Here is a 25,086-nt window from a genome sequence, read left to right as displayed (position 1 = left end):
GCCATCATTACTTCTGGAGCGATAATATATATCCAAACTTTGCCAACCTAGCGCCCCCAGATGTTTTGAATGACAGCCCCAGCCAAGGTAGATGTTTATCTAATGGTGGAGGATTACAAATACCTAGCAATGGTATTCCTCTCCCTTTATATCTGGGGACATGGTTGCTGCTCACTGACCATCTTTAAACAGTGTGAACCTGGAAGAACTGCTAGCAAACAGTAAAAAGGTAAAGGACCCCAGACAGTTAAGTCCAGTTGCGAACGACTTTGGGGTTGCGGCGCTCATCTCCCTTTACTGGCTGAGGGAGCAGACGTTTGTTCGGAGACAGTTTTTCCAGGTCATGTGGCCAGCATGACTAAGCCGCTTCTGGTGAAACCAGAGCAGCACACGGCGTTTACCTTCCCACTGGAGTGGTACCTATTTATCTACTTGCACTTTGACGTGCTTTTAAACTGCTAGGTTGGCAGGAGCAGGGACCGAGCAACGGGAGCTCACCGCATCGCGGGGATTCGAAACACCGACCTTCCAATCGGCAAACCCAAGGCTCAATGGTTTAGACCACCGAGCCACCCACCACAAACAGTAGTGGCTAATAAATAGAGCTGTGCACCAGAAATTCCAGATTCAAATCACATCTTCTCCAAGATCTCACTTTGGCAAGCCTGTCACAGTCCAAGCCTCCTCCTTAGCTACTGTATTAATTTTATGGTTCCTTCCTTCCTTCCTTCCTTGAAATTCATCTCCCTCCCTCAAAGGCAGATGTGAACAGAGAGCCGATGTCATTACACTTTAAATTTCATTTTGTTTTATGTTAGGTTCTGTGTTGCTATTACTATTACTATTATTTGTTGCACTAATAAGGTTTTAATGATTGGATTGGATTGGATTTGCCTGTTTAATTGATTGTTGCAGACCATTCAGGGAACTTGGTTGATGGGCATCTAGAAGCATAGCAAATGCAATATGGAGATCAATAACACATCCTGATCTAGCACAGAAGAAATGCTAAATTTTATTACTGTGGTGCAGCAGTTGGGGTGATGGGCTAGGATGTGGAAGACCTGGAGAGGCAAGCGTTCAAATCCCCACTCAGCCTACTGAGTGACCATGAGCCATTTGGTATCTCTCCGCCTAACCCACCTCACAGGGTTGGCGTGAGGATAAAATGGAGAAAGCAAAGCACAATGGATTCTTATGCCATTGTTTTATTATTTGGCAGAAGCCACAAATAGCACTGTTAACAGCGCTAAATATTTATTATGAAAGATCAGGCCTTGGCTGTCATCTTTATCTGTAACACCACGCATGTAAACTTTCATATACAAGTTGGGCAGGAATACAAAGGATTTCGTCCTGCTCCTACCTGCACCCCCAGAAGGAACCTAACAGAAAAGAATCCGTATCTTTTTAGATAGTGTGACATGTTTTATGGTGCCCTAAAGGCCAGTGTTATTCACACTGACAGTGGCTTTTATTGGAAAGGTTGATTTATAGGGCATGTGAGCAGTTGCAGTCTGAGGTGAAAAGAACTGGATCCCCTTCAGTCAAAGCAATTAGCGTGTGCAAATCATGTACTAAGTAATCCTCTGATGAATGATTCTATAATTCTATTTATGGGGCCGGCCCTAGCACCAGGCAAAGTGAGGCAACTGCCTCAGGCGGCAAATGCTGGGAGGCAGCAGGGATAGTCTCCCAGGTGTTCCTACTTAACAGCAACAATAGTAATAATAATAGTAATAATTTTCTTATTTATACTCCACCCATCTGGCTGGGTTTCCCTGGCTACTCTGGGCGGCTCCCAGAAGAATAGTAAAAACATGATCAAACATTAAAAACTTCCCTAAACAGGGCCGCTTTCAGGTATCTTAACCACTTAAGTCATGCCCTATTGTTGGACAGAGATTTGTTTATGTTACATGGTCTGTCCTGCACCCCTCATTCATTCATTCATTTAATATACTACCTTTCATCTGAAGGTCACCAGTTTAAAACACAAAAATGCAGAATAAAAACAAAATACATAACGTATTAGCAAAAAAACAATACCTCCGATAACTCACCCATCCCAAGCTGTTGCCCTCAGATTTGGCTACCTGACTGCCATTACTGAGGTAAGATTCCAATATCAGTCCAGTATTTTTCTGGACTGGAGGGGGGCACCAACTTGCTCTTTCCCTCAAGCAGAAATGTATCTTGTGCTGACCCTAGCTTCTTTTGAAGAGCTGGGGACTGAACTGCAATCTTTAAATCAATGAGCTATACTAAAAATAAACAAAATATGGATGTATAGTAGGGATCCCATATCTCCTTTCCCCACACTTAAGTTCAGTTCTCCGCATCAATTTGCTTTTTCTTAATTACTCGTGGAAATTCATCAATTAACTACATTTTTTTTCCCTTACAGACACATTTTTGTATGGAATTTTGCCTAACGTGCTTGTTTTCTTTGCAAAACAGTTCTCCCCAGGGCTTTTTTATTCAGCTGGAACTCATCAGAACTCAGTTCTGGTACCTGTCAGGTGGGTGCTACGATAGCACTGGTTCTCCCTAATATATAATGCACTTTTCTACATTATTTTCACTAAGGTCTGCTTTTTCCGAACGCTTTACCCCGGTATGCATTGTTGCTGTACTGTACCCATGACTTATTGAATAATACAAAAACCCATTTTAAAGCTGCTTTTAAAATAATATTATATTTTCATGTATAATAGTGTTAGTTCTAAGCACATACAGTGGTGCCTCGGTTTACGAACAGCCCTGTTTATGAACTACAGTGGTATCTCAGGTTACAGATGCTTCGGGTTACAGATGCTTCAGGTTACAGACTCCGCTAACCCAGAAATAGTACCTCGGGTTAAGAACTTTGCTTCAGGACGAGAACAGCAATCACGCGGTGGTGGTGGGGCGGCAGCGGGAGGCCCCATTAGCTAAAGTGGTACCTCAGGTTAAGAACAGTTTCAGGTTAAGAACGGACCTCCAGAACGAATTAAGTTCTTAACCCAAGGTACCACTGTATAGTGCAAAGTAAGCTTCCCATCAGTGGAAGAATTTATGCTACCACAATGGATCTTTCTCTCCTCTTTTCCTACTGCATAACCCTTGTTATGTACTGAGTTGAATAGGATCCAAAATGTAGCAGTCTGATTGGTCCTAGAACAATAGGATTCAGAATGCAGCAGTCTGATTGGTCCTAGAACAATCAGCAGTATGATTGGTCCGCAGGAGCCACCCAATCCAGCTCCAGGTGGAAGTGAATCTGCAACCTGATTGGCCTACAGGAGAATCCCGGAATTAGCCAATCACATGCAGCCCATTGTGTAAATAATGAATATAAAGCAGATATTTGGGGGGGAACATTCATTCCTCGCTACTATGAGCTGAATAAAGAGCATGAAATCCACACTCGACTCCGAGTATATTTCACCCCTTAAATCTGTTTGGGAGATTACTCCGACCCCCCGGAGCAGATTTGGAAAAGGCACAGTGCATGCACACAAGGAGGAGAAGGGAGGAAGTCTTATTGCATAGGCAAAATTCCTTGCACTGACAGGAGGGAGTTGGACGCCATCTTTTATTTTCTGCAAGCCACTCTGAGTACAAATATTATTTGTGGAAGATCTGGTATATACATAAGCCTGACTTTGACTCTAAGAGGAGGAATGAACAATGAAGCAATAATACGAAGGACTTCATTGCACTGAGCGAATTGTTTCAGGATTTCTTCCAGAAATATTAAGTCCAAAAACTCTCTCATTGTTTCTTTCTTTCTTTTTTTTAGGTAGAGCAGACAGCTAGAGGCCCACCCTGTTCAAGGAGTGGACCCTTACTGATAGGAACTCCACCTCACGCTGTAAATCATCCAGACAATTAATCCCAGTTGGCACAACCTGAAGTCCCTAAGAGTTTCGCTTTCTTAGAAGAGGACATTTGAAAAGAATTTGCTCCACCCTGAATCGCTTGCCAATCCAAGGAAGGCTCTGTTTCATTTCCCAGAGGTAACGATTCTAGGAAAATTGTCCTGGTGGCTCAGAAAGCAGAGAGCACAGGAAGTGAGGATTTTCAGACCTGCCTGAGAAATGAAGCCAACTCACTGGAAAGAAGCCATTGGACACATGTAAGATAAAACATTCGCTTCCTCTTCACCAAGGATGACTGCTTAGGGAACAAAAGAAATTAACGAGCGAACATTCCCCACACATGAAATCAAGGGTTTAGCATGGTTTGTCCTTTTCAGTACGAATTGTGAACTTGGGAGTGGGAGACCTTTCTTTTTCACTCGTCCAGGGCAGCCTTCCCTTGGGGGGATAATTTGTTGAGTGCTCCATGCTGGATGTGGGTGAGCTGGATTTCCCCACTCTTGGAATACTGGCAAACATTGAAAATGGTACACCCTTTGTTCACAGAAGAACTTGGACTTCAGTTTTTGGAAGAAGCAGCTTTCCTCACAAACCACTGTTGGGAAGTTGCGGTTAAGGAGATGTTGGTAATGTTCTTTCCAGCCCAGTACGATAGCTTCCACATCTGAAATCCAGCATCGCCTGAGCTCTGCGAGTGCGGCTTTCTCCCGATTGAAGGGCAGAGTGTTTGAGGACCAGGACATTCACAGAGAAACCAAAATGCTTGTTTACAAAGCTATTGTACTACCAACCTTACTGTATGCTTGTGAAATGTGGACCACTTATAAACGCCATCTCCAACTCCTTGAAAGATTCCATCAATGGTGTCTCCAAAAAATTTTACACATCACTTGGGAAGACAGGCAAACTAATGCCAGTGTACTGGAAGAAGCAAAGACCACCAGTGTCAAAACAATGATTCTTCAACATCAGCTTCATTGGACTGGTCATGTTGTGCAGATGCCTGATTATTGTCTTCCAAAGCAACTACTCTATTCTGAACATAAAAATAGAAAGCATAATGCTGGTGGTCAACAAAAGAGGTTTAAAGACTGTCTCAAGGCAAATCTTTAAAAAATGTAGTATAAACACCGACAACTGGGAAACACTGGCCTGCAAGTGCTCCAATTGGAGAACAGCCTTTACCAAAGGTGTCATGGGTTTTGAAGACACTTGAACTCAGGACGCAAGGGAGGAACGTGCTAAGAGGAAGGCACGCTTGGCAAATTCACACTCTGATGAACTCCTGCCCAGAAACCTATGTCCCCACTGTGGAAGGATGTCTGGATCCAGAATTGGCCTCCACAGTCACTTACAGACTCACTGTTAAAACTGTGTTTATGGAAGACAATCTTACTCGGCTACAAGTGATTGCCAAAGAAGAATAAGAAGATTGTTGGGGAAATTTGAAAAGCATATTTAGATATGATGTTGTAGTCTTTCCCAATCAAAATTTTTAAAAAATCACACTCAGTAAACCTAAGTCCATAAATTTGTCTAATGTGGATCTTTGGATCTTGGTAACTGCAGAAACAGAGTATAGTCTGAAGACACACGAGGCCATCACTTTCCTGGAGCTAAGCAGGTCAGGATCTGGTCAGTGCCTGGATAGGAGACTACCTGGCAAGCACATGCATACTGACTTGGGTTCCATGCCACGTGAGATATAAATGTTAGAAAATAATTAAATTCACAGTCTTGTGAATCGGTTTCCTAATTAGTTTCCCGGTCATCTGATCATTCATTCATTCATTCTTTTTTCAGTAAATGTATTGTTAATGATTTGTTATGCAGCTTCTGGGTGTCTCCTCTACCGGAAGTGCCCATGGTGCAAGGGGAACAGCATTTCCGCTGGATGCAATGACTTTGCTGCTGGGGAAATGCAATTCTTCCTCTAAGTAGCATGTCCATTTCTGTTGAGAGCGCTGCATCAGCTTAAGATCAGACATAGATAGTCAACTTACGTGGGAGGGAAGGAGTAAAGGGGAGGGAGCGAGGGAATGTTGCAAACTGAATTTAAGGCTGGAATAATGAGACACTTAGGCGAAATGAAAATTGATAGGATTCGTCCATCCCCTAAACAAGACCACGGGTCCAAATGGGTTCAGTTCTCATTGCAACTGCACAGACAGCATTTGAAGGCGGTGAAGGTCCTGTGTGAGTGCCTGGAGGCGGTTGGAGGATGGATGGCGGCTAACAGATTGAGGTTGAAGTACTGTTTTGGGCGGGACAGGGGGTGGGTGGGTGTGGGGGATTCCCTGGTCCTGAATGGGGTAACTGTGCCCCTGAAGGACCAGGTGCGCAGTCTGGGAGTCATTCTGGACTCACAGCTGTCCATGGAGGCGCAGGTCAATTCTGTGTCCAGGGCAGCTGTCTACCAGCTCCATCTGGTACGTAGGCTGAGACCCTACCTGCCTGCAGACTGCCTCGCCAGAGTGGTGCATGCTCTAGTTATCTCCTGCTTGGACTACTGCAACACGCTCTTGGTGGGGCTACCTTTGAAGGTGACCCGGAAACTGCAATTAATCCAGAATGCGGCAACTAGACTGGTGACTGGGAGTGGCCGCCGGGACCACATAACACCGGTTCTGAGAGATCTGCATTGGCTCCCAGTACGTTTCTGAGCACAATTCAAAGTGTTGGTGCTGATCTTTAATAGCCCTAAACGGCCTTGCTCCTGTATACCTGAAGGAGCGTCTCCACCCCATCATCCAGCCCGGACACTGAGGTAGAGCACTGAGGGCATTCTGGCGGTTCCCTCGCTGCAAGAAGTGAGATTACAGGGAACCAGGCAGAGGGCCTTCTGGGCAGTGGCCCCTGCCCTGTTGAATGGCCTCCCTTCAGATGTCAAGGAAATAAACAACTATTTTACTTTTAAAAGTCAACTGAAGGCGGCCCTGTTTAGGGACGTTTTTAATATTTAACGCTGTACTGTTTTTAACACTTGATTGGGAGCCGCTCAGAGTGGCTGGGGAAACTCAGCCAGATGGGTGGGGTATAAATAATAATAAAGTAGTAGTAGTAGTAGTAGTAGTAATAGTATTTGTAACCTGGCTATCCAAAATACCACTTCATTTGGAGAGGACAGGGATTAAACCAGGGCTTTCTGTATGCAGAGCAGCTGCCATGGATTTATTGGGGCCCCTTTCATGTTCTTCCCTTTAAAGGGCAGCTTCTATAGCTCAGCTAAAGAACACAAAGGCACTCCAAGCTGGGGAAAGTGCTGACACAGGGAGCAAACTGACTAACGCACGAGTGCATTGAAGAGCCTTTGACTACAGTGGGCTTTAATTCATGCCCTGACACTGCCAGCGCGCTCTGCATGCCAAGCGGCTCAGGCTCTTGACTCCTGAGTGCTTCTCCCTGGCCTCCTTCGTGCTGTTGCCATCAGTCTCCTCCTTTCCTCTTTTCTCCTTCGCGCTTTCTCAAAGGGAGTGGGGCGGAGAGCCTGGAGCCAAAAACAACTGATGGAATAATAATAATGGGGGGGGGGGAGTTCATTGCCAGGGCAGCCTGCGCCTGATTCTCCCAGCAACATGGGGGTGGGGGTGGAAAGATTGCAACGGAGGCCTTCTGAGGGCACAGGGATGGAAATGAATAGAGAGGTGAAATATACTCGGAGTTGAGTGTGGATTTCATGGTCTTTATTCAGCTCCTAGTAGTGAGGAATGCAAGTTCCCCCAAAATGTCTGCTTTATATACATTATTTACAGAATGGGCCCCACGTGATTGGCTAATTCCGGGATTCTCCTGTAGGCCAATCAGGTTGCGGCTTCGCTTCCACCTGCAGTTGGATTGGGTGGCTCCTGTGGACCAATCAGACTACAGCATTCTGGATCCTATTGTTCTAGGACCAATCAGACTGCTGCATTCTGGATCCTATTGTTCTAGGACCAATCAGACTGCTGCATTCTGAATCCTATTGTTCCAGGACCAATCAGACTGCTGCAATTTGGATCCTATTCAACTCAGTACATAACAGAGGGAAGGATAGGTGAACATTCCATAGGAGCCTGCGGGGAATCTGGGAAACACAACACACACACACACACACACACAGAGAGAGAGAGAGAGAGAGAGAGAGAGAGAGAGAGATGAAAGATAGTGTTCTATAGTGGTTAGAGCACAGCTTTCCAAACTGTGTGTCAGCTACAGGGTGTAGGTGTGTCGCGTGACCGCTCCCCATGCACCTCCTGGGGCTGGAAAGGGGTTAGTTGAACCTCTGGTTTGCTAGTATAATGGAATTACTGTGTCGCGAAATGATGCATGTCTAAAAAGTATTTCACCAACATGAAAAGTTTGGAAAGCTCTGGGTTAGAGGGTTGGACTTAGGACCTGGGAGACCAGGGTTCAAATTTCCGCTCAGTCCTGAAGCTCACCGGGTGAGCTTTGGCCTGTCACTGACTCCCAGTCGAACCTACCTCACGGGATGGGCAAGGTTACAGACATGGAGGCTCTCGCCTCTCTAAGGATGCTGCCCACATCCTCAGGCTCCGCAAACTGAAATGCTTTCATTGTCACAGGACACGCAACAGCCATATACATCCACAGGACCTGATTCAACTACAGAACTCAAGTCAGAGCGGATCCGAGCAACTTTGTCTACAAAGTGTGCTGCAAAGTGGGCTTCTTGTAGGCCAGGGTGCATAGAAGTAACTCCTGTTGAATTCTCTAAGGCTTACACCAAAGTACCTGGGTACAGGGACTGCAGCCTTAAAACAGTTGCTTAATTCTCCCGTGGAAATCAATGAGACATAACTCTTTGGGCTAGATTGGGCTGTTTGTTGCCAGTATTAATATGGACACAGTCTCTGAAGAGGTGTATGTCCAAAATTGGGTGTGAGATGCTGTAGAAAAAGATTAATATGGAAGGTGAGCTGGAAGTAACATTTGTTAAAATTATGGAAGTTAATTACAGATTTTGGAATAGTTAATAATGGCTTTTGGGACGCACCTAAGAGCATAGACTCCACAACTCTGCTGTGAATGCATTAGAAAGTGGGGGGGGGGGAGGATGGACTAATATACAATTGCTAGCTAGCTAGCAAAGCTTGTGGCATTTCCATGCAAAATGACCTTTAAGAGCCAAGAAAATGTCATGATTCAGCTTCTGCAAGGAGACGGTCTGCAAAATCCTAATTAAGAGATTGTATTAAGCCTTCAGCTGGCAGAAAGAATTTTGTCACATTCATACAAATGAGGGACAGCAGCTCCGTGGGAATTTGGTTACCATGAGTTTGGAGAGAATCGTTAATATATGTTGATTATTTTAATTGCCAGCATTTAAAATGGGTACACAGGCCTTCAAATTGGGTGCAAACAATATCAGACAAAGTTTAAGAAAATGGGAACATAGAAAGATGACCTTTGCCTGGGGGTACTATTTGTCCATCTAGCCCAAGGGTCAGCAAACTTTTTCAGCAGGGGGCCAGTCTACTATCCCTCAGACCTTGTGGGGGGCCAGACTATATTTTGAAAGGATGGAAAAAAAGAACGAATTCCTATGCCCCACAAATAACCCAGAGATGCATTTAAAATAAAAGCACACATTCTACTCATGTAAAAACACACTGATTCCTGGATCGTCCGTGGGCCAGATTTAGAAGGCGATTGGGCTGGATCTGGCCCCCGGGCCTTAGTTTGCCTACCCATGATCTAGCCTAGCATTGTCTACTCTGGCTGGTAGCAGTTCTTTAAGGGTCAGTCTCAAGAAGAAGTCTTTCATCATTGACCGCTGCTTGATCCAAGAGATTCCAGGGACTGGTGAACCTATGGAAGCCTTCCCAACTTGGTACCCTCCAAATGTTTTGCACCATAGCTTCCATCAACCCTAACACAGCTTGAGCTGATGGGATATGTAGTCCAAAACACCTGGAGGGCACCCAGTTGGGGATAGCTGATCTAGGCCCTACTGCAAGCAATGCACATGATCAACCAGGGCTTGCAAAAATTCTAACAGAAATTGTGTGTGTGCCGGTTTGTATGAAACTCTGGAGAAGAACTCAAAATTGTCAGCTTTGCTTTCCTGCACTGTACAGGTTAAGGAAGGCATAGGCAAACTCTGCCCCCCCCCCAGATGTTTGGGACTACAATTCCCATCATCCCTGACCACTGGTCGTGTTAGCTAGGGGTGATGGGAATTGTAGTCCCAAACATCTGGAGGGCCGGAGTTTGCCTATGCCTGGGTTAAGAGCATGCAGGACCTCCTTACATGCTGCTTGGTTGCCTTGGGGCAGTAGATTGTCAACGTGGTGCCCACTGGTGCCAGTTTCTCCTATGGCGCCCATATATAAGTCTCCATAAGTCTCCATATATATTCCCCCCTCGAATACACAGTGAATAAGTCTTCTTGCCCAGGGTGCACTGCCTCAGTGTCTCACACATTGAACACAGCCCCTTCAACAGATGCATATTTCAATGGATGTCAGGACTGGACACCCAGCCTCCCAGTTTCTCCGTGAGAGTGCAGCACTGGTGGCTGAAGTGGGTGCTTTTCCGCCTCACTGATGGGGCAACAGATGGAAGGGCATGCCTGTGGCCTTGTCAGCAGATGATTTCCCACAAAACATCTGGCTGACCACAACTGGACACAGGATGCTTGAAGAGATGGGCCTATAGCCTGACCAAGCTTGAATATTCTCTTCTGTCTTTAGTAAAGGTAAAGGTAAAGGTACCCCTGCCCGTACGGGCCAGTCTTGACAGACTCTGGGGTTGTGCGCCCATCTCATTCAAGAGGCCAGGGGCCAGCGCTGTCCGGAGACACTTCCGGGTCACGTGGCCAGCGTGACAAAGCTGCATCTGGCGAGCCAGAGCCGTACACGGAAACGCCGTTTACCTTCCCGCCAATAAGCAGTCCCTATTTATCTACTTGCACCCGGAGGTGCTTTCGAACTGCTAGGTTGGCAGGCGCTGGGACCGAGCAGCGGGAGCGCACCCCGCCGCAGGGATTCGAACCGCGACCTTTCGATCGGCAAGTCCTAGGCGCTGAGGCTTTAACCCACAGCGCCACCTGCGTCCCTTCTGCGTCTTCTGTCTTTAACAGTGGCTTAATCAGAGTAAATCACCAGGTAAGCATTGTAACTTTCCCGTATCTGCAGATCAAGTTGCTGCTAAAGGCACAATAATGGGACAGACATTTAGCAGCTGGTTTGGTTTCTTAAGCCTCCTCTTTCCAAGGCTCTGGTGCAGTGGGACAGGACCAAAACAGAAATCTAGCATTGCCAACTTTTTTTTTCCTGGATGCTGTTCCTGTACCTTTAGCAACAGCTTGCTCCACAGACTTTAGAACAGGCTTCCTCAACCTCGGCCCTCCAGATGTTTTTGGCCTACAACTCCCATGATCCCTAGCTAGCAGGACCAGTAGTCAGGGATGATGGGAATTGTAGTCTCAAAACATCTGGAGGGCCGAGGTTGAGGAAGCCTGCTTTAGAAGGTAGTGATGCTTTTCTGCATGAATGCTTCACCTGCTTTTTTCAGACCAAGGTACTAAGAGAGCGCAGACAAAGCACAAGCCAGGCCATTTCTTTCCTGGTCAGTTTGCAACCCTGCTGGAATTATTATTGAAAATCCCAATGGTGTTAATTCAGCTGAGGTGCAATATTCATCAATTGCCAGCTCCCTCTTCAAATTTTCCATCAGCCATGATACCCTTTAGGAACACGGTTACTACTTATAGCCTCTGGCAGGAACAAAGAACAGCCTTTTTCAATTGCTTCTAAATTTACATTTTGTCCTTGCTCCGGAAAATAAATTTACCTCCACCTCCAGCAAGCTTCCTACCTCCTGCTCTGGAAATGAGAATTATGCTGCAACGTAAACGTGGAACAAGCTCCGCACCAAAAAAGGAAGGCCTGTCGTATCATGGCAGGTTACTATAGCAACAATTGGAACAGCTTCTTTTTTGGACTACAGATCAAAAAGCACAGCTATGAACGCCTCACCATTTGTGCCTCTCCAAAACATAAAGCAAAAATCAACCAAACAGGAGTCTTCTCAGTTTTTGCCCTGAAATATTTTGAAGCAGTTAAATGAACAATGATAAAATCGGTTTCGTCAACCACAGGCCCCTAGCTGTTGTTGGACTACAAACCCCATCATCCTTAACCAGTCTAGCCAATAGTCAAGGATAATGGGAGTTGCAGTCTAGCAGTGTCTGGGGACCCAAGACTGCAAAGCACTTGAAATGACTTTTAAAAATTCATGGAAAGGATGTCTCAAAGTCTAAAAGCTAGAGAGGTTTCCTTAATGAGCTCTAATACCTTGAAGAGGATCACAGAATCATAGAACTGTAGAATTGGAAAGGACCCCAGGGTCATCTAGTCCAACCCCTTGCAATGCAGGAATGCTGCCCACAGCCATCCTTGGGTGGGCTTGAACCACCAACCTTCTGGTTTAACAGCCAGATGCACTGACTCATTGTGCCACAGAGAACGATCGTTCAATGACTTTGATGGCTGGTGCCTACCAGCAGCTGAGCATCTCTCTCTACCTCCCTGTGTGAGGGCTGAGCTCAAAGAGAATGAGGGTATATATAAGTAAGCACTGTGGCGATCACACAGGGTCCCCGGACGTTTCACCATCTATTGATCCCTGTGCCACCACTTTATTTCTTGCTGTCACCACCCAGGCCCTACCTGGGACAATACTGAGTCCAGTCAGGATTAAATTGGAACATAAACTTTTGTTTATTTATTGCAGTTTAACAAGCGTGTGGTTTCATAAATGGTATCGGTCCATTACAATCATGGGGTGCCTATCCAGACCTATAACTTCCGCTACCTGCTCTCACTCACTAAACCACCTCTCAGATATTTACTTGTCTTCCTAGCCCCTAACTGTTCCTGACTCAGCTTATTTCACTACACTAACTCAGCCTACCCACAGACTCTATCCCAACTCACTCCCACTCCAACCAACCACCCAACTCCCAACAAACTCCCCTTTCGCCCCTCCCAGAGCTGGTTTTATAGTCCCTCTGACTCCACCCCCTGGGTTCTGATTGGATAACTTGTTTAACTAATTCACCTCCAGCACTCTCATATGTTAACGACACAAGCACCTCTTCCACTATTTGCCAAGCCATGCCTTGAGATCTGCTGGACAGGGCCTACTGATGGTTCCACCTGCAGCCATGACCTTTTCAACATTCACTGCAGATGTGCTTGTTCAGTTTAGCCTTTGGGGGACTGTGGATACGGATGGGGAACCTCAGGCCTGGGGACCAAACAGGGAATCTCCCCAGGCCACACACTCTCCGGAGCCATACCCCTTCCCATAGCTGTCAATGTACAGATTTGAAAATAAGGGATCAGCAGCCAAAATAAGGGATTTTCAGAGCACAGGGAGGTTCAAACTTCTGAGCCCCTCCGAGCCAAAGGCAGAAAGCCCAGCCAGCAGCCAAACGAAGCCTCAAGCAGTGGTTCCCACAGCGCAGCAACCCAGCAAAGGGGATGCAGCAAGGAAAACCACCGTCACCTCTCTGATGGGAAGCGCTGAGCAAAGGCGAGTCCCCAGGCAACGCGGCCGATTTGATCGGCACAAGGCATGCAAGCTCCACCCCCCAGTCATTCTTAGACTCCTTATTGGGTGAGCAACACAGCCAAGCAACACAGTTGGAGCCTCCCTCCTCCCTGGTCGGCAGGGAGGGAGGGAGAGGAACTGCTTCCTTTGAAACCTGGGAAATTTAAGGGACATCATCAATAAGGAACAACAGCAGGACACGGCGCTGGGATAAGGGAGTTTCCTGCCAAATAAGGGACGGTTGACAGCTATGCCCCTTCCCCATCCCTGCTCTGCATCCTCCTTGAGTACTTTTGCTGGGCTGGAATGTATCCTTGAGCTCATATCATGCCTCTTGCTTCCCTGGATGGAGGACAGAGGATGGGTGGGTGTTAAAACAAACCTACTGTACCAAAGTGAAGTTCGCATTCAATGCCCAGCCCACTTTTGCCCCTGGCCCTCAAGGGCATGTGGTTCTCGGAATGTTGCCCATAAGAGAATGTAGCCCTCGGGACGGAGACATTTCCTCACCCCTTTTCTAAGGACATGCCACTGGTATTTGGATGCATTAATGTGGGCTATGCTTTAAAGAACGGCCGTGTCTTTCTGTGTGCTGGCTTGAGGTGCGCTCTTAAAAATAGCAATAATAAAGGACATGAAACAGGTGGCATTTTGGTGATGCAAGAGTCCAGCATCCTCTCCTTGCTCTATAAAGGACATCCCTTCTGAAATGCCCTGCCCCTAAGAAAAAGGAGGAGCAGAAAAGTGCACATTGTATTACTTGTGACAGCATTCTGCTTTGGTGATGTATTTACCATGATTATCTCCCCATAATCAATGAAAATAAAAGGGGCACTAATAACTGCTGCTTCTCTTAGGAAGCTGCTTGGTCAGACCATTGATCCAACTAGCTCAGTACTGTCTACACTGAGTGGCAGAGCTTCTCCAGGATTTGAGGCCGGGTTCTCTCCTACTCCCACCTGGAGATAAGGGGACGCGGGTGGCACTGTGGTCTAAACCACTGAGCCTCTTGGGCTTGCCCATCAGGAGGTCGGCAGTTTGAATCCCCACGACGGGGTGAGCTCCCCTTGCCCTGTCCCAGCTCCTGCCAACCTAGCATTTCAAAAGCATACCAGTGCAAGTAGATAAATAGGTACCGCTGTGGCGGGAAGGTAAACGGTGTTTCCGTGCGCTCTGGTTTCTGTCACAGTGTTCCATTGTTTAGTCATGCTGGCCACATGACTCGGAAAGCTGTCTGTGGACAAATACCAGCTCCCTCGGCCTGAAAGCGAGATGAGCGCAGCAACCCCACAGTCGCCTTTGACTGGACTTAACCGTCCAGGGGTCCTTTACCTTTACCACTTTTTTACCCAGAGATTGAAACTGGGAACTCCTGCAAGCAAAGCGGATGCTCCACCACTGAGCAATGGCCCTTTTTGATTGGCAACACAGGGACTATTAAGACGCAGTAGGAGGAAAGATCCCATGTTGCAGGGAAAGAAGAGATTGTCTCAGGAGGCAGCTAAAAATAGGGGAACATCAATGAGAAGTGTGGTGCATGTTACCATTACCCATCAAACAGCTCCACCTAGAGCTCAGAAAGTTAGGTCCTTGGAGAAGCTATGCTAGCTCAGCTTCAGCAAGACTTGTTTATCCATAAGCTTTCTAATTTTATGTTTGATAATACTTCCCATCAGTTTTTCTAAAACAGGTGTTACGCTAAACAAACCGTAAGTTCCTGGATCCCCCAAAATCCCTTTTCAAAAATTGCTGTTGCACTGCCCACTTTCCAGTCCTCAGAGAGTGATCTTTGAGACAAGGTACGTATTTTTGTTAGATCAACATTATCGCATTTTCTCAGCAACTGTCCATTTACATTGCAGAGGGTTGAGCTAGATGACCCTTAGGGGTTACGATTTTATACAGTTACAGTTACGATTTTATACATAGCCGTTAAATCAGATAGCGCTGTGCTCAATATCAGTTTAACAACACCTACAGCTTGCATCAGCTCCTGGGTGCCACTTATAAGTCCAGGGTTGCTGAGGGGAACTGAAGTTCAACCATTACTCCAGCATTTCCTCTTTAGGATGCTTCTTCGTTTTCATTCTCCATCTCGAGGTGACCCTGAGCGTTTCAGCCAGGACAACATGCCTCCTCCAGTGCTCAATTATTCTTGGATCCTGGTATCACCACCCACAGCGATTCTGTGGGGTTTCAAACTTCCTCTTTGACATACAGAGCAACACCACCCCCAGAATGCCCTTCTCTGTCCCTTCCTAAGCAGTTTATATTCAGAGATAACCGTGTCTTACTGGTTCTCTCCAATCCACCAAGTTTCCTTTATATCCACTGTATCTATGTCTTATCTTAAGACCCAACCCTCCAACTCACGCATCTTGGCTTGGAAGTTTCAAGCATTAGAGCATCAACACATAAATAGGGCCTCTCTCCCAATGTGCTTGATACACACATTTTACCCTACAGAGCTTTGGCTCTCCGAATTGCTGCTGTGTGCTCCTGCCCTCTAAGTGTCTAGTTCTACCTCACCCACACCTGAATAATCATAAATATTCCCCCCCCCCCAACCTGATGATTTGTTCTGAATCAGCTCATCTCCACTTCCCCCATGCAATCAGTTTAAAAGCTGCTCCGCCACCTTTTTTAAAGCACTGTATCCCTGGCTCTTTTGAATTATGGTGCTGGAGGAGACTTTTGAGAGTCCCATGGACTGCAAGAAGATCAAACCTATCCATTCTGAAGGAAATCAGCCCTGAGTGCTCACTGGAAGGACAGATCCTGAAGCTGAGGCTCCAATACTTTGGCCACCTCATGAGAAGAGAAGATTCCCTGGAAAAGACCCTGATGTTGGGAAAGATGGAGGGCACAAGGAGAAGGGGACGACAGAGGACGAGATGGTTGGACCGTGTTTTTGAAACTACTAGCATGAGTTTGACCAAACTGGGGGAGGCAGTGGAAGACAGGAGTGACTGGCATGCTCTGGTCCATGGGGTCACGAAGAGTAGGACATGACTAAACGACTAAACAACAACAACAACAATCCCTGGCTCTTTATCTGCGTCCCCAGACCAAAAAAATTATGACATTCCTATCTTGAAATCAAAGCAACACATAAATTAACGGCCCCATCACGTATTACGCGAAACGATCAGCAATCTTGGCAGAAATACAACATTTCTACCAAACTAATTGCCTCTAATCAGCCTTACACAACAGAATTAGAATGCCTTTGATTTATTGCATTCTGTTTCCCCAGCATTACTCAGTACTCTTGTCTTCTTCCTTCCAAGTACTAGACTAACAAGTCTCCACCCTCTGCCCTCACCCTTTTTGTCTTGGCACCTGGCCACATTTGGAGTTCTGTTTTTACACTGTTATAAGAGAAACCGGCAACAAAAGGGACTGCACCCTCACCTCCCAGCAGGACTGCTCAAGTTATTCAGGATCCATCCCAGGCCATCCAGGATGTTTTCTGGGGATAGCCATATAGAACCATCTTGATGTTGTTGGACTACAACTCCCACCACTCCTGAACACTGGCCATGCTGGCGGTGGATGATGGGAGTTGGAGTCAAATATTCTCTCGAGGACACCATATTGACTATGCCTGCTATATAATGAATGCATGTATGCCATGAATATGCAGAAATTCAGAATGTGGTTTGGGGTGCAACTTAATAAAAACCCACCAAGTTTCTATCCCTCATTTTTTGATGATTTGTTCAAAAGCGTGTGAGCAGCAGCTGATGAAATCTCTGAGGTCAGAGGGGTGTGTGAATACAATTCTCAGTGATTGGGGCTGGGACTTCAGTGCCAAGCAGAGTTCCTTGACCCACTAGATTAATTATCACAACCAAAGTAAATATTGATCCATAGTAAAAACAGCAGGACAAATCATGCAAAATAATCACACAGATGTGTATCTCGGTTGATGGGAGTTGCAGTCTAAATATCTGAAAAGCATCAGGCTATTTGCAAAAACAACTCTATGGAATTCAGAACTCTATGGAACCCCTGCTCTCCCTATGGTGCAGATTCAGTTCATTCTTCAAACAGCTTTCCAATATTTCCCAATGAAAAAGGTCCGCACATTGTTCCTTCTGACTCCTATAGCTTAAGCTTGACTCATAGGCACGACTGGGGCTACTGATGATGTATGGTCAAATGGGTGTGTGTGGAGCTGATTGTGTCCAAGCTTCTCATCAAAGATCACATGTGCTTGCCTACGATGTCATCAGCAAGCTCCCAAACCAAAAGGGAGCTCAGCAGACCCCAACTCCACCTTGAATGCCAGCCTTTGCTTGGGGCCAAGAGACATGGGCTGGTTGTCCACAGATCCCTATCTCCTGCACTTTAGAAAGCTGGAAACAGCTATATAACAAAGGAAAATGTAAAGGTAAAGGGACCCCTGACCATTAGGTCCAGTCGTGACCGACTCTGGGGTTGCGGCGCTCATCTCGCTTTACTGGCCGAGGGAACCGGCGTACAGCTTCCGGGTCATGTGGCCAGCATGACTAAGGCGCTTCTGGCAAACCAGAGCAGCACATGGAAATGCCGTTTACCTTCCTGCCAGAGTGGTACCTATTTATCTACTTGCACTTTGACGTACTTTCAAACTGCTAGGTTGGCAGGAGCAGGGACCGAGCAAAGGGGGCTCACCCCATCGCGGGATTCGAACCACCGACCTTCTGATTGGCAAGTCCTAGGCTCTGTGGTTTAACCCGCAGCGCCACCCACATCCCATATAACAAAGGAAGGAGGACTCTTAATAGGAATCCTTAACAGTGGCTAGCAAATGGAAGCCCTAAGGTGGTCTTCTATCAACAGCCCCTCCTTCTGCAGGGCTTGGGCAGACTTCAGATTGTTTAGGAAAGTGGGCGTCCTCAGAAGTCACATGTCACCTCCATAAAAGGAAGCCACAGCTGCAGCAATTATGCTTGTTCCCTTAATAGGAAACCATTTGGCGAGAGACTGTTCTGTCTCTGGGCGCTTGTAAGCCATTGCTATTTTCAGACGGGATTCAGTCATATGCTAGCAAATCCAGGTGGTACAATTAAGGCAGATATGGAGCTCTTGCACAACACTGGGCAAGCAGGGTTCAAATCCCCACTCAGCCATGAAGCCAATGACCCAGTCATTATCTCCTAGCCTAAGCTACCTCGCAGGGTTTTTGTGAGGATGAAATGGGGAAGAGAATCATGTGCACTGCCCTGAGATTTTTGGAAGATAAAAGTGGTATATAAATGTGATAAATAATCAAATCAAATCAAATCAGACATTTGCAATAAGAAGTGTGACAGGGAAATGCACTGAAAAGTATGGGGTAATAATTATTTGACGCAATGCTGGAAAACCTCCCCAAGAAACAAATCAGAATGAATGCTTGATAAACAGCCAATGTTGTTTAATTTCCTCTACACACTTCGTGCAAATGAATTAGGGTGAATGCTTAATAAGCTGGTCATCTGGAAGTGACAACATAGCCAATCTCTGTAATTTACACATCTAGGGCAGTATCCAACGTAACAGTTTCATGTGTGCAAATTACCACTAGCACAATGGGAACATTCTCCATCTTCTCGCCATCCCCAAATCTGATCCAGAGGGTTCAGAGGATCCCCAGAGCAGATACAGGGGGTGCCATGGACTGGGGGAGCTCCACTGTGCTAACAGACATCCTTGGCTTGACCAAACTACTTACTTAACGCAAGGTTGAATATAAGTCCAAGTGAGCAAAATGGCTTCATTTAAGACCTGGAGGAAGTCCAGTTTAGAGCTTCAATATCATTTCCCCAAACCATTTTGTTAATCGGCAGAAGCGTTTTAACCAATCCTGCAAGTTAGTGAAGCCAGCACAGCACACATTTCAGGAAACGCTGTACTTACATCTCCTGTACTTTATCTTCTGGACCCTGGACCTGGCCAGTAACCGTCCCTTGTCTGGTATTTTTAACCCAGCCAACTACTCCCATTTTCCTAGCTTTATCTTCTGTATACTGGTTGAGGGTTGTGGGTAATGGGGGTGGGGTGGAAAGAAGAAGAAGATACACATTTTTTATGCAGTATCTGAAATCATATAATTCAGCTCACTTTTAAAACATCACATTTCTTTCTGCACAATTTCTTTCCTAAGGATTCAAGAGGACCAACAGACATGGAGTTGCAGGCCACAAAAGTCATATCTCGCTTTGCAGAATGTCTGGATGCCGTGTGGAAGTCTCAAGAGTTTCCTGTTTCATCCAAACCAAGAAATTATGGTTACTGGCTGTGAAACAAGCCATGATTCAAAAACCAACTTTTTAAATGACGATTTAGGTTCCTGGCTTGTGTAGAAACTGCCCACCATAGTTTCCTGGTTCAGCAAAACAGGAAACTATGGTGAGCAAGCAATCTTTGCTTTGCCTCCAGGTGTGCAACCAAGAGAGCAAAGGAGTTGTGTACAAAACCAAAAGGCTGCTTTGTATCTGGCTTATTAAACACAGATGTAAGATCAGGCACAGGCAAACTCGGCCCTCCAGATGTTTTGGGACTACAATTCCCATCATCCCTGACCACTGGTCCTCCACAAGCTTTGAATAGAGGCAATAGAGGAATAGAGCCTTGTACAGTTTTCAAGGGCATTGTATTTTAACAGGAACATGTGTCCACATTTACAGTAGAACCTGATTTTATGAACTAATTGAGGAGATAGGAGTTCATAAAATAAAGTTCAGAAAACTGTGCTTTTGAGCATTACAGCAGCTACAGTGCTTTGAGTGAGAAAGACAAACTGAAATGCTTACTGATTTATTTTTCAGTCATTCATACAGTGCATTATCAACAGCAACAGATCTATCATTGGACTATGTCAAGAATCAAGTTTTTATTATTGTCTTTTCTTGCTGCCAAAAGTTCTGATCTTATTTTTGTTTGAGAGAATTCGCTATCTTCTTTGCAGCCAAATCTCTCAGGCTTTTCAAAAACAGGAGCTGTACCACATCACTTTCTTCTTGATCTTCCAGCCACTGCAGAGCTATTTCTAATGCGTTGTAAGCTTCCGAATGTGAGGGTCCAGGAACAACAACAGTGTTGTAAATGCTCTCGGCGTCAGAGTCCTCCTCTGTTTTGAAATCTGTAAATTCTTTTTTGAGGCACTGAGTGGCTGGCTGATCAGCAGAAAGCTTCTCATGATGCACACCGAGATGGTGAATCCCATGGCGAGACTTGAACCGTGCCAGCCATCCTGAGCTAGCCTTGAAGTCAGGGTTGCCGTTCAATTTCCTGTTCATTTCTAAGGCCTTTTCACATAGAAGTGGGCCTGAGACTGGCTCACCAATATTTCTCATGTGGGAAAACCAAGCATAGAGAGCATCTTCCAACGTTGAGTTCTTTGCGCATTTCATCGTCTTCCGCTTCTTTTTGCCATTTTCGCTCCCCATTGTTGAGACAAAATGCAGGAGAGTGTCTTTGTTTTTCTTCAGTTGCGAAATTGTGGACTTCCCAATTCCAAACTCCTCTGCCAACACTGTTGCTGTTTCGCCTTTCTCCAACCTTTCCACAATCTCTATTTTGCTTTGGAAAGTGAGCACAGTTCGCTTGCGTTTCTTGGTCACTGTGAAAAACGGCGTGTTGCTCATACGCAATCTTTCCATGCTGTATGTTTGGGAGTATGGGCCACGGGAAGATCAAGGGGCAAAAACTTTTAAGTCTATGAGACCTTTGCACAAAGTTAAAGTTCATGCACACGTACCGTGGTGCTTTTTTCTCATCTGGTTGAGTAAGATGGCTCATAAATGTATTGTTCATACAACTAGTTTTCATAAAATCAGGGTTCTACTGCATTTTATAAAAAAGGATTTCCGTTAAAACACATACCACAGACACACAATACTTAACTGTTCAGATTAGCTTTGAAAACTTGGCATTATAGACTGTTGGGGTCTCTGTACAGGCCACAGGCCTTATTTTTATTCTTAGAAATATGATACAGTAGCGATGAAAGATTGATGTACTTCATGTTGTCTTACCATTCTGAAACAGACACCTAGGAAAGAATAAAAATAACATTAAAATAAATAAATGTTTTTATTCAAACTAGTACAGCAACATTTTAGTATATTCAGGAAACAGGATGCCAGAAACATTGATAGTAAGTGGTGCATGTTTGCCACAAAGTTTTTGTTGTCCTCGATATAACTATTTGCAAATTATCAGATGATTATGAATAACTCCTATGTCCTCTGATGTAGCAAGCGAGATATAGATTTGCTGTAGAAATGGGTGTGTGTTTCCATCACGAAGCTCAGCTGTGTGCCACTGATCTTTATGAATGTGTCTGAATTTCATGAAGATACACAGCCGTATGCAGGGGGCATTTTTATCTACTTGTATAGGTTTTGTTGCAGTTGTTTTATATTATTTAAAAGTTCGCTGGTTATTTTACTTGCTTGGTTGGTAAGAATTAATGAGCTTACTTGCTGAAGTTGTTTGTGCGACATGTATGTAAATCTAAAATGAAATAAGTAAATAAATGTTTGTTTTTGCAAGAATCTTATAGAATTTATTTTTGTCAGCATTTGTGTGGTTTTATTTGTGATTTGTGTATGTGTGTATCAGCTGCCCTGAAAGTCTCATTGAGCCAGGATATATAAAATAAACATAATTGAATAGTTATATGCAACAAGAGCTGAACTGAGACCAGAGAATGTCATTTTTAAAGATTTTCTTTTGACTAGCCTGTTTTCTGCAGCTGGGGGAAAAGGATGGAGTCAGTACCATGCAGGAAACATAACAGCCACAATTATTTTTGTCCACTACCTGGTGCTGTTGCATTCACTTTTTCCATTCTCCTCCCTGATTATCCTGCTTCCTGCTGCCAATTAGCAGGAGGGAACAGACAGCCCCATTACTTTAAATGGCATATGCTTTGTTTCTCAGTGAAATCAATGGGATTAAATATCTCTTTAGATGTATCTTGCCCAGTGTATGAAACTGGTTACCATTCTTTGTATCTTACACCATAATAACTTTGGCTGAGCACCTGTGGATGAAAGCTGCAAATTTAAGGATACTTGCAATGCAGGAAACTCTGTTGAATGTAACGGGATGAAATGTGTCACAGTAAACTTGATTAGGATTGGGTTTCCAACTCATATATACAGTATGAGCTGAATTATGTAAGCAAATAAATTTAACAATGAAGTTGCAACATCTTACAATATAAAGTTACAGTATTTGTTTTATACATGGTGGATCCAAAGTCATTGTACATACATTCTTAACTTCTATGTTATTGATTGTCTTCACATCTAGTCACACACTCTCTATCCTGGCCACCTTTTAGCTATGGATCCTATATACAGAAGATATTTTTTTCCATGTCTTCCCACTGTATAATCTCTACCACTTTGCTGAAGCAAAGTACCGTAGGTTCAGATCTGTTCTGTCCCTGGATGGGAGACTGCCTGAGAACCACATACCTTGGGAGGTCCCATGATGGAAGAAAGGCAGAATTTAAATGTAAGAAACATAAAATTAAATAAATTTTCAGTAGTGGCTTCACAATGGTGAAATGCCCTTATCATCTGGCGCCACCCTTAGAATGCAATCCTATGCACACTGACTGGGAGTGTCCCATTGAACTCAATGAGGTTTTCTTCAAAGTGGGCATCTATAGGATTGTGTAATCCTCCTAAACCCACTAATGGGAGAGCAAACCCATTTAAACTCAATAGGATTTGCTTGTGAGTAAACATGTCTTTAACCTACAGGCACAACAGCTCCTGTTCACACCTCGTCTTTAATCTCCCTCCCCCCTTTGCTCCATTTTGTTACTCTCCCGTATTACCCATGTTAATAATAATAATAATTTATTTATACCCCGCCCATCTGGCTGGGCTTCCCCAGCCACTCTGGGCGGCATCTAAAAAAATATTAAAATACAGTAATGCATCAAACATTAAAAGCTTCCCTAAAGAAGGCTGCCTTCAGGTGTCTTCTAAAAGCCTGGTAGTTGTTTTTCTCTTTGACATCTGGTGGGAGGGCGTTCCAGTTCCACAGGGTGGGCGCCACTACCGAGAAGGCCCTCTGCCTGGTTCTCTGTAACTTGGCTTCTCGCAGGGAGGGAACCGCCAGAAGGCCCTCGGCGCTGGACTTCAGAGTCCAGGCAGAACAATGGGGGTGGAGACACTCCTTCAGATATACAGATATACTATCATAGCTCAGGATAAATAGGCTTCAGGATAAGTATTTTCGGGTTGCGCTCTGCGGCGACTCGGAAGTAATGGAGCCACTCGCGCAGACGGTCAAAATGACGTCACACACATGCATGGAAGTGGCAAAACGCGACCTGTGCACACACAGTCGCGTCTTACATTCTATTCAGGATGCGAACGGGGCTCCGGAACGAATCCCGAGGTACCACTGTACTGGACTGAGGCCGTTTAGGGCTTTAATGGTCAGCACCAACACTTTAAATTAGCCAACCAGTCAGTGTGCAACGTTAGTCACTGACGAAATAAGCGCTGAAGGGTTCTTTGAGGCAGAGCTTCTTGCATTTCCTCTTCTTAATAACAGTAATAACAAGAACCCTATTAAGCTATTAAAAAAACAAACAGTTGCAGTCTTAGGCTGGGGGGGAAATGCTCCTCCTGAAACCAGTAAACGAAGCACGAGAAAGAAATAAAGTGTGTGTGGGGGGGGATTCTTACAATCGAAGCAACGAAATCAATAGGCGTTAAGATACCCAAAGCAACCACCTTGCACGTTTCCGCTTTCTCTGCACGTTGCGCATGCGCAGCAGAGTCCCTGCGTAGCGGTGGGGGGGGGGGAGCTCCACTTGTGGCTCGCGGAGGAACTCCGAACGTTGCCCGTAACCGCACATGCGCCTGAGGCGACGGTACTCGCCGCCTGGCTCGCGCATGCGAATTCGCTCCCTTTTCTCGCGCCCCCTCTCGGCAAGCTTCCACAGCCTGAGGGAACCTCGCGCATGCGCCCTTTCTCCCTTTCCCCTCTTCTGGTAATTCGAATACACTCCCCCTCCCCCTCCTTTATTATTATTAATAATAACAATAATAATAATCACCCTGCACCCGGCCGAACACTTCGTAATCCACCGACTTAAGGACCCGAGACATGGTGAGGGAAGCGTCCAACCGCCAGACCCGGCACCGGAGACCAACCCGCCGCCCCCCCCGCCGCGCAGCGTCACCGGTGGGGAAAGGGCAGCGAGAGCGCCGAGGAGAAGACGCGAGAGCGGCTCCAGCAGCCTCAGCTGGCGGAGGTCGCGACGGAAAGTCGGGAGGCTCAAGCTTCGCGGGATAGCGACCGCCCGCCTAGTCCGGGAGCGCAGCCGCCACCGGCATCCCTTTCTCTCTGAGGAGAAAGGAAGTTGGGAGAGGCTTCGACTTCTCTCCAAGCTCTCTGCTGGAGGGATGGGATGTGGCCGAGGGAGGAAGGGATACAGGCTGGGCCCCTCATGGGTTCACTCCCGATCCACATTCTGCTAAAGAACCCGCTCGCTTGGCTTAGCGTTGCTGGCGGCTGCCCTTTGGAACTCCCTGCCACTTGATGTAGAGCAGTGCCCTTTCCGGCCCATACATTGAAAACCGTTCCTGTACCCAGCATATAAAATAATTTCCCAGGCATGGGCGTAGCCCAGTGGGGGCAGGGATTTTTATTGATAAAC

The 25,086-nt window shown here is 45.7% G+C and overlaps 1 protein-coding gene across 2 annotated transcripts in view; it reads right to left on the bottom strand.

Moving 5' to 3' along the window:
- The window catches only part of ACYP2 (acylphosphatase 2), a 63,555-nt gene extending 38,848 nt beyond the window's left edge, over positions 1 to 24,707 (bottom strand). The window contains exons 1-4 of one of the 2 annotated variants that reach the window (XM_083733920.1): positions 24,484 to 24,707; positions 21,428 to 21,444; positions 19,308 to 19,417; positions 17,452 to 17,792 (exon numbers count right to left, since the gene is read on the bottom strand). In XM_083733920.1, the coding sequence (XP_083590046.1) occupies positions 17,684 to 17,792; positions 19,308 to 19,417; positions 21,428 to 21,444; positions 24,484 to 24,535 (288 nt within the window). In that variant the 5' untranslated portion in view covers positions 24,536 to 24,707 and the 3' untranslated portion in view covers positions 17,452 to 17,683. Of the gene's footprint in view, positions 1 to 17,451; positions 17,793 to 19,307; positions 19,418 to 21,427; positions 21,445 to 24,483 lie in introns of those variants that run through there. The other variant, XM_083733919.1, reaches the window with a different exon arrangement.
- Between the last annotated feature and the right edge of the window lie 379 nt (positions 24,708 to 25,086).

The sequence above is a fragment of the Podarcis gaigeae genome, assembly GCF_964106915.1.
Source record: "Podarcis gaigeae genome assembly, chromosome: 3".
Lineage (NCBI taxonomy): Eukaryota > Metazoa > Chordata > Lepidosauria > Squamata > Lacertidae > Podarcis > Podarcis gaigeae.
The sequence above is the reverse complement of the archived record's forward strand: the minus strand, read 5'-3'. Positions and strand labels throughout refer to the sequence as shown.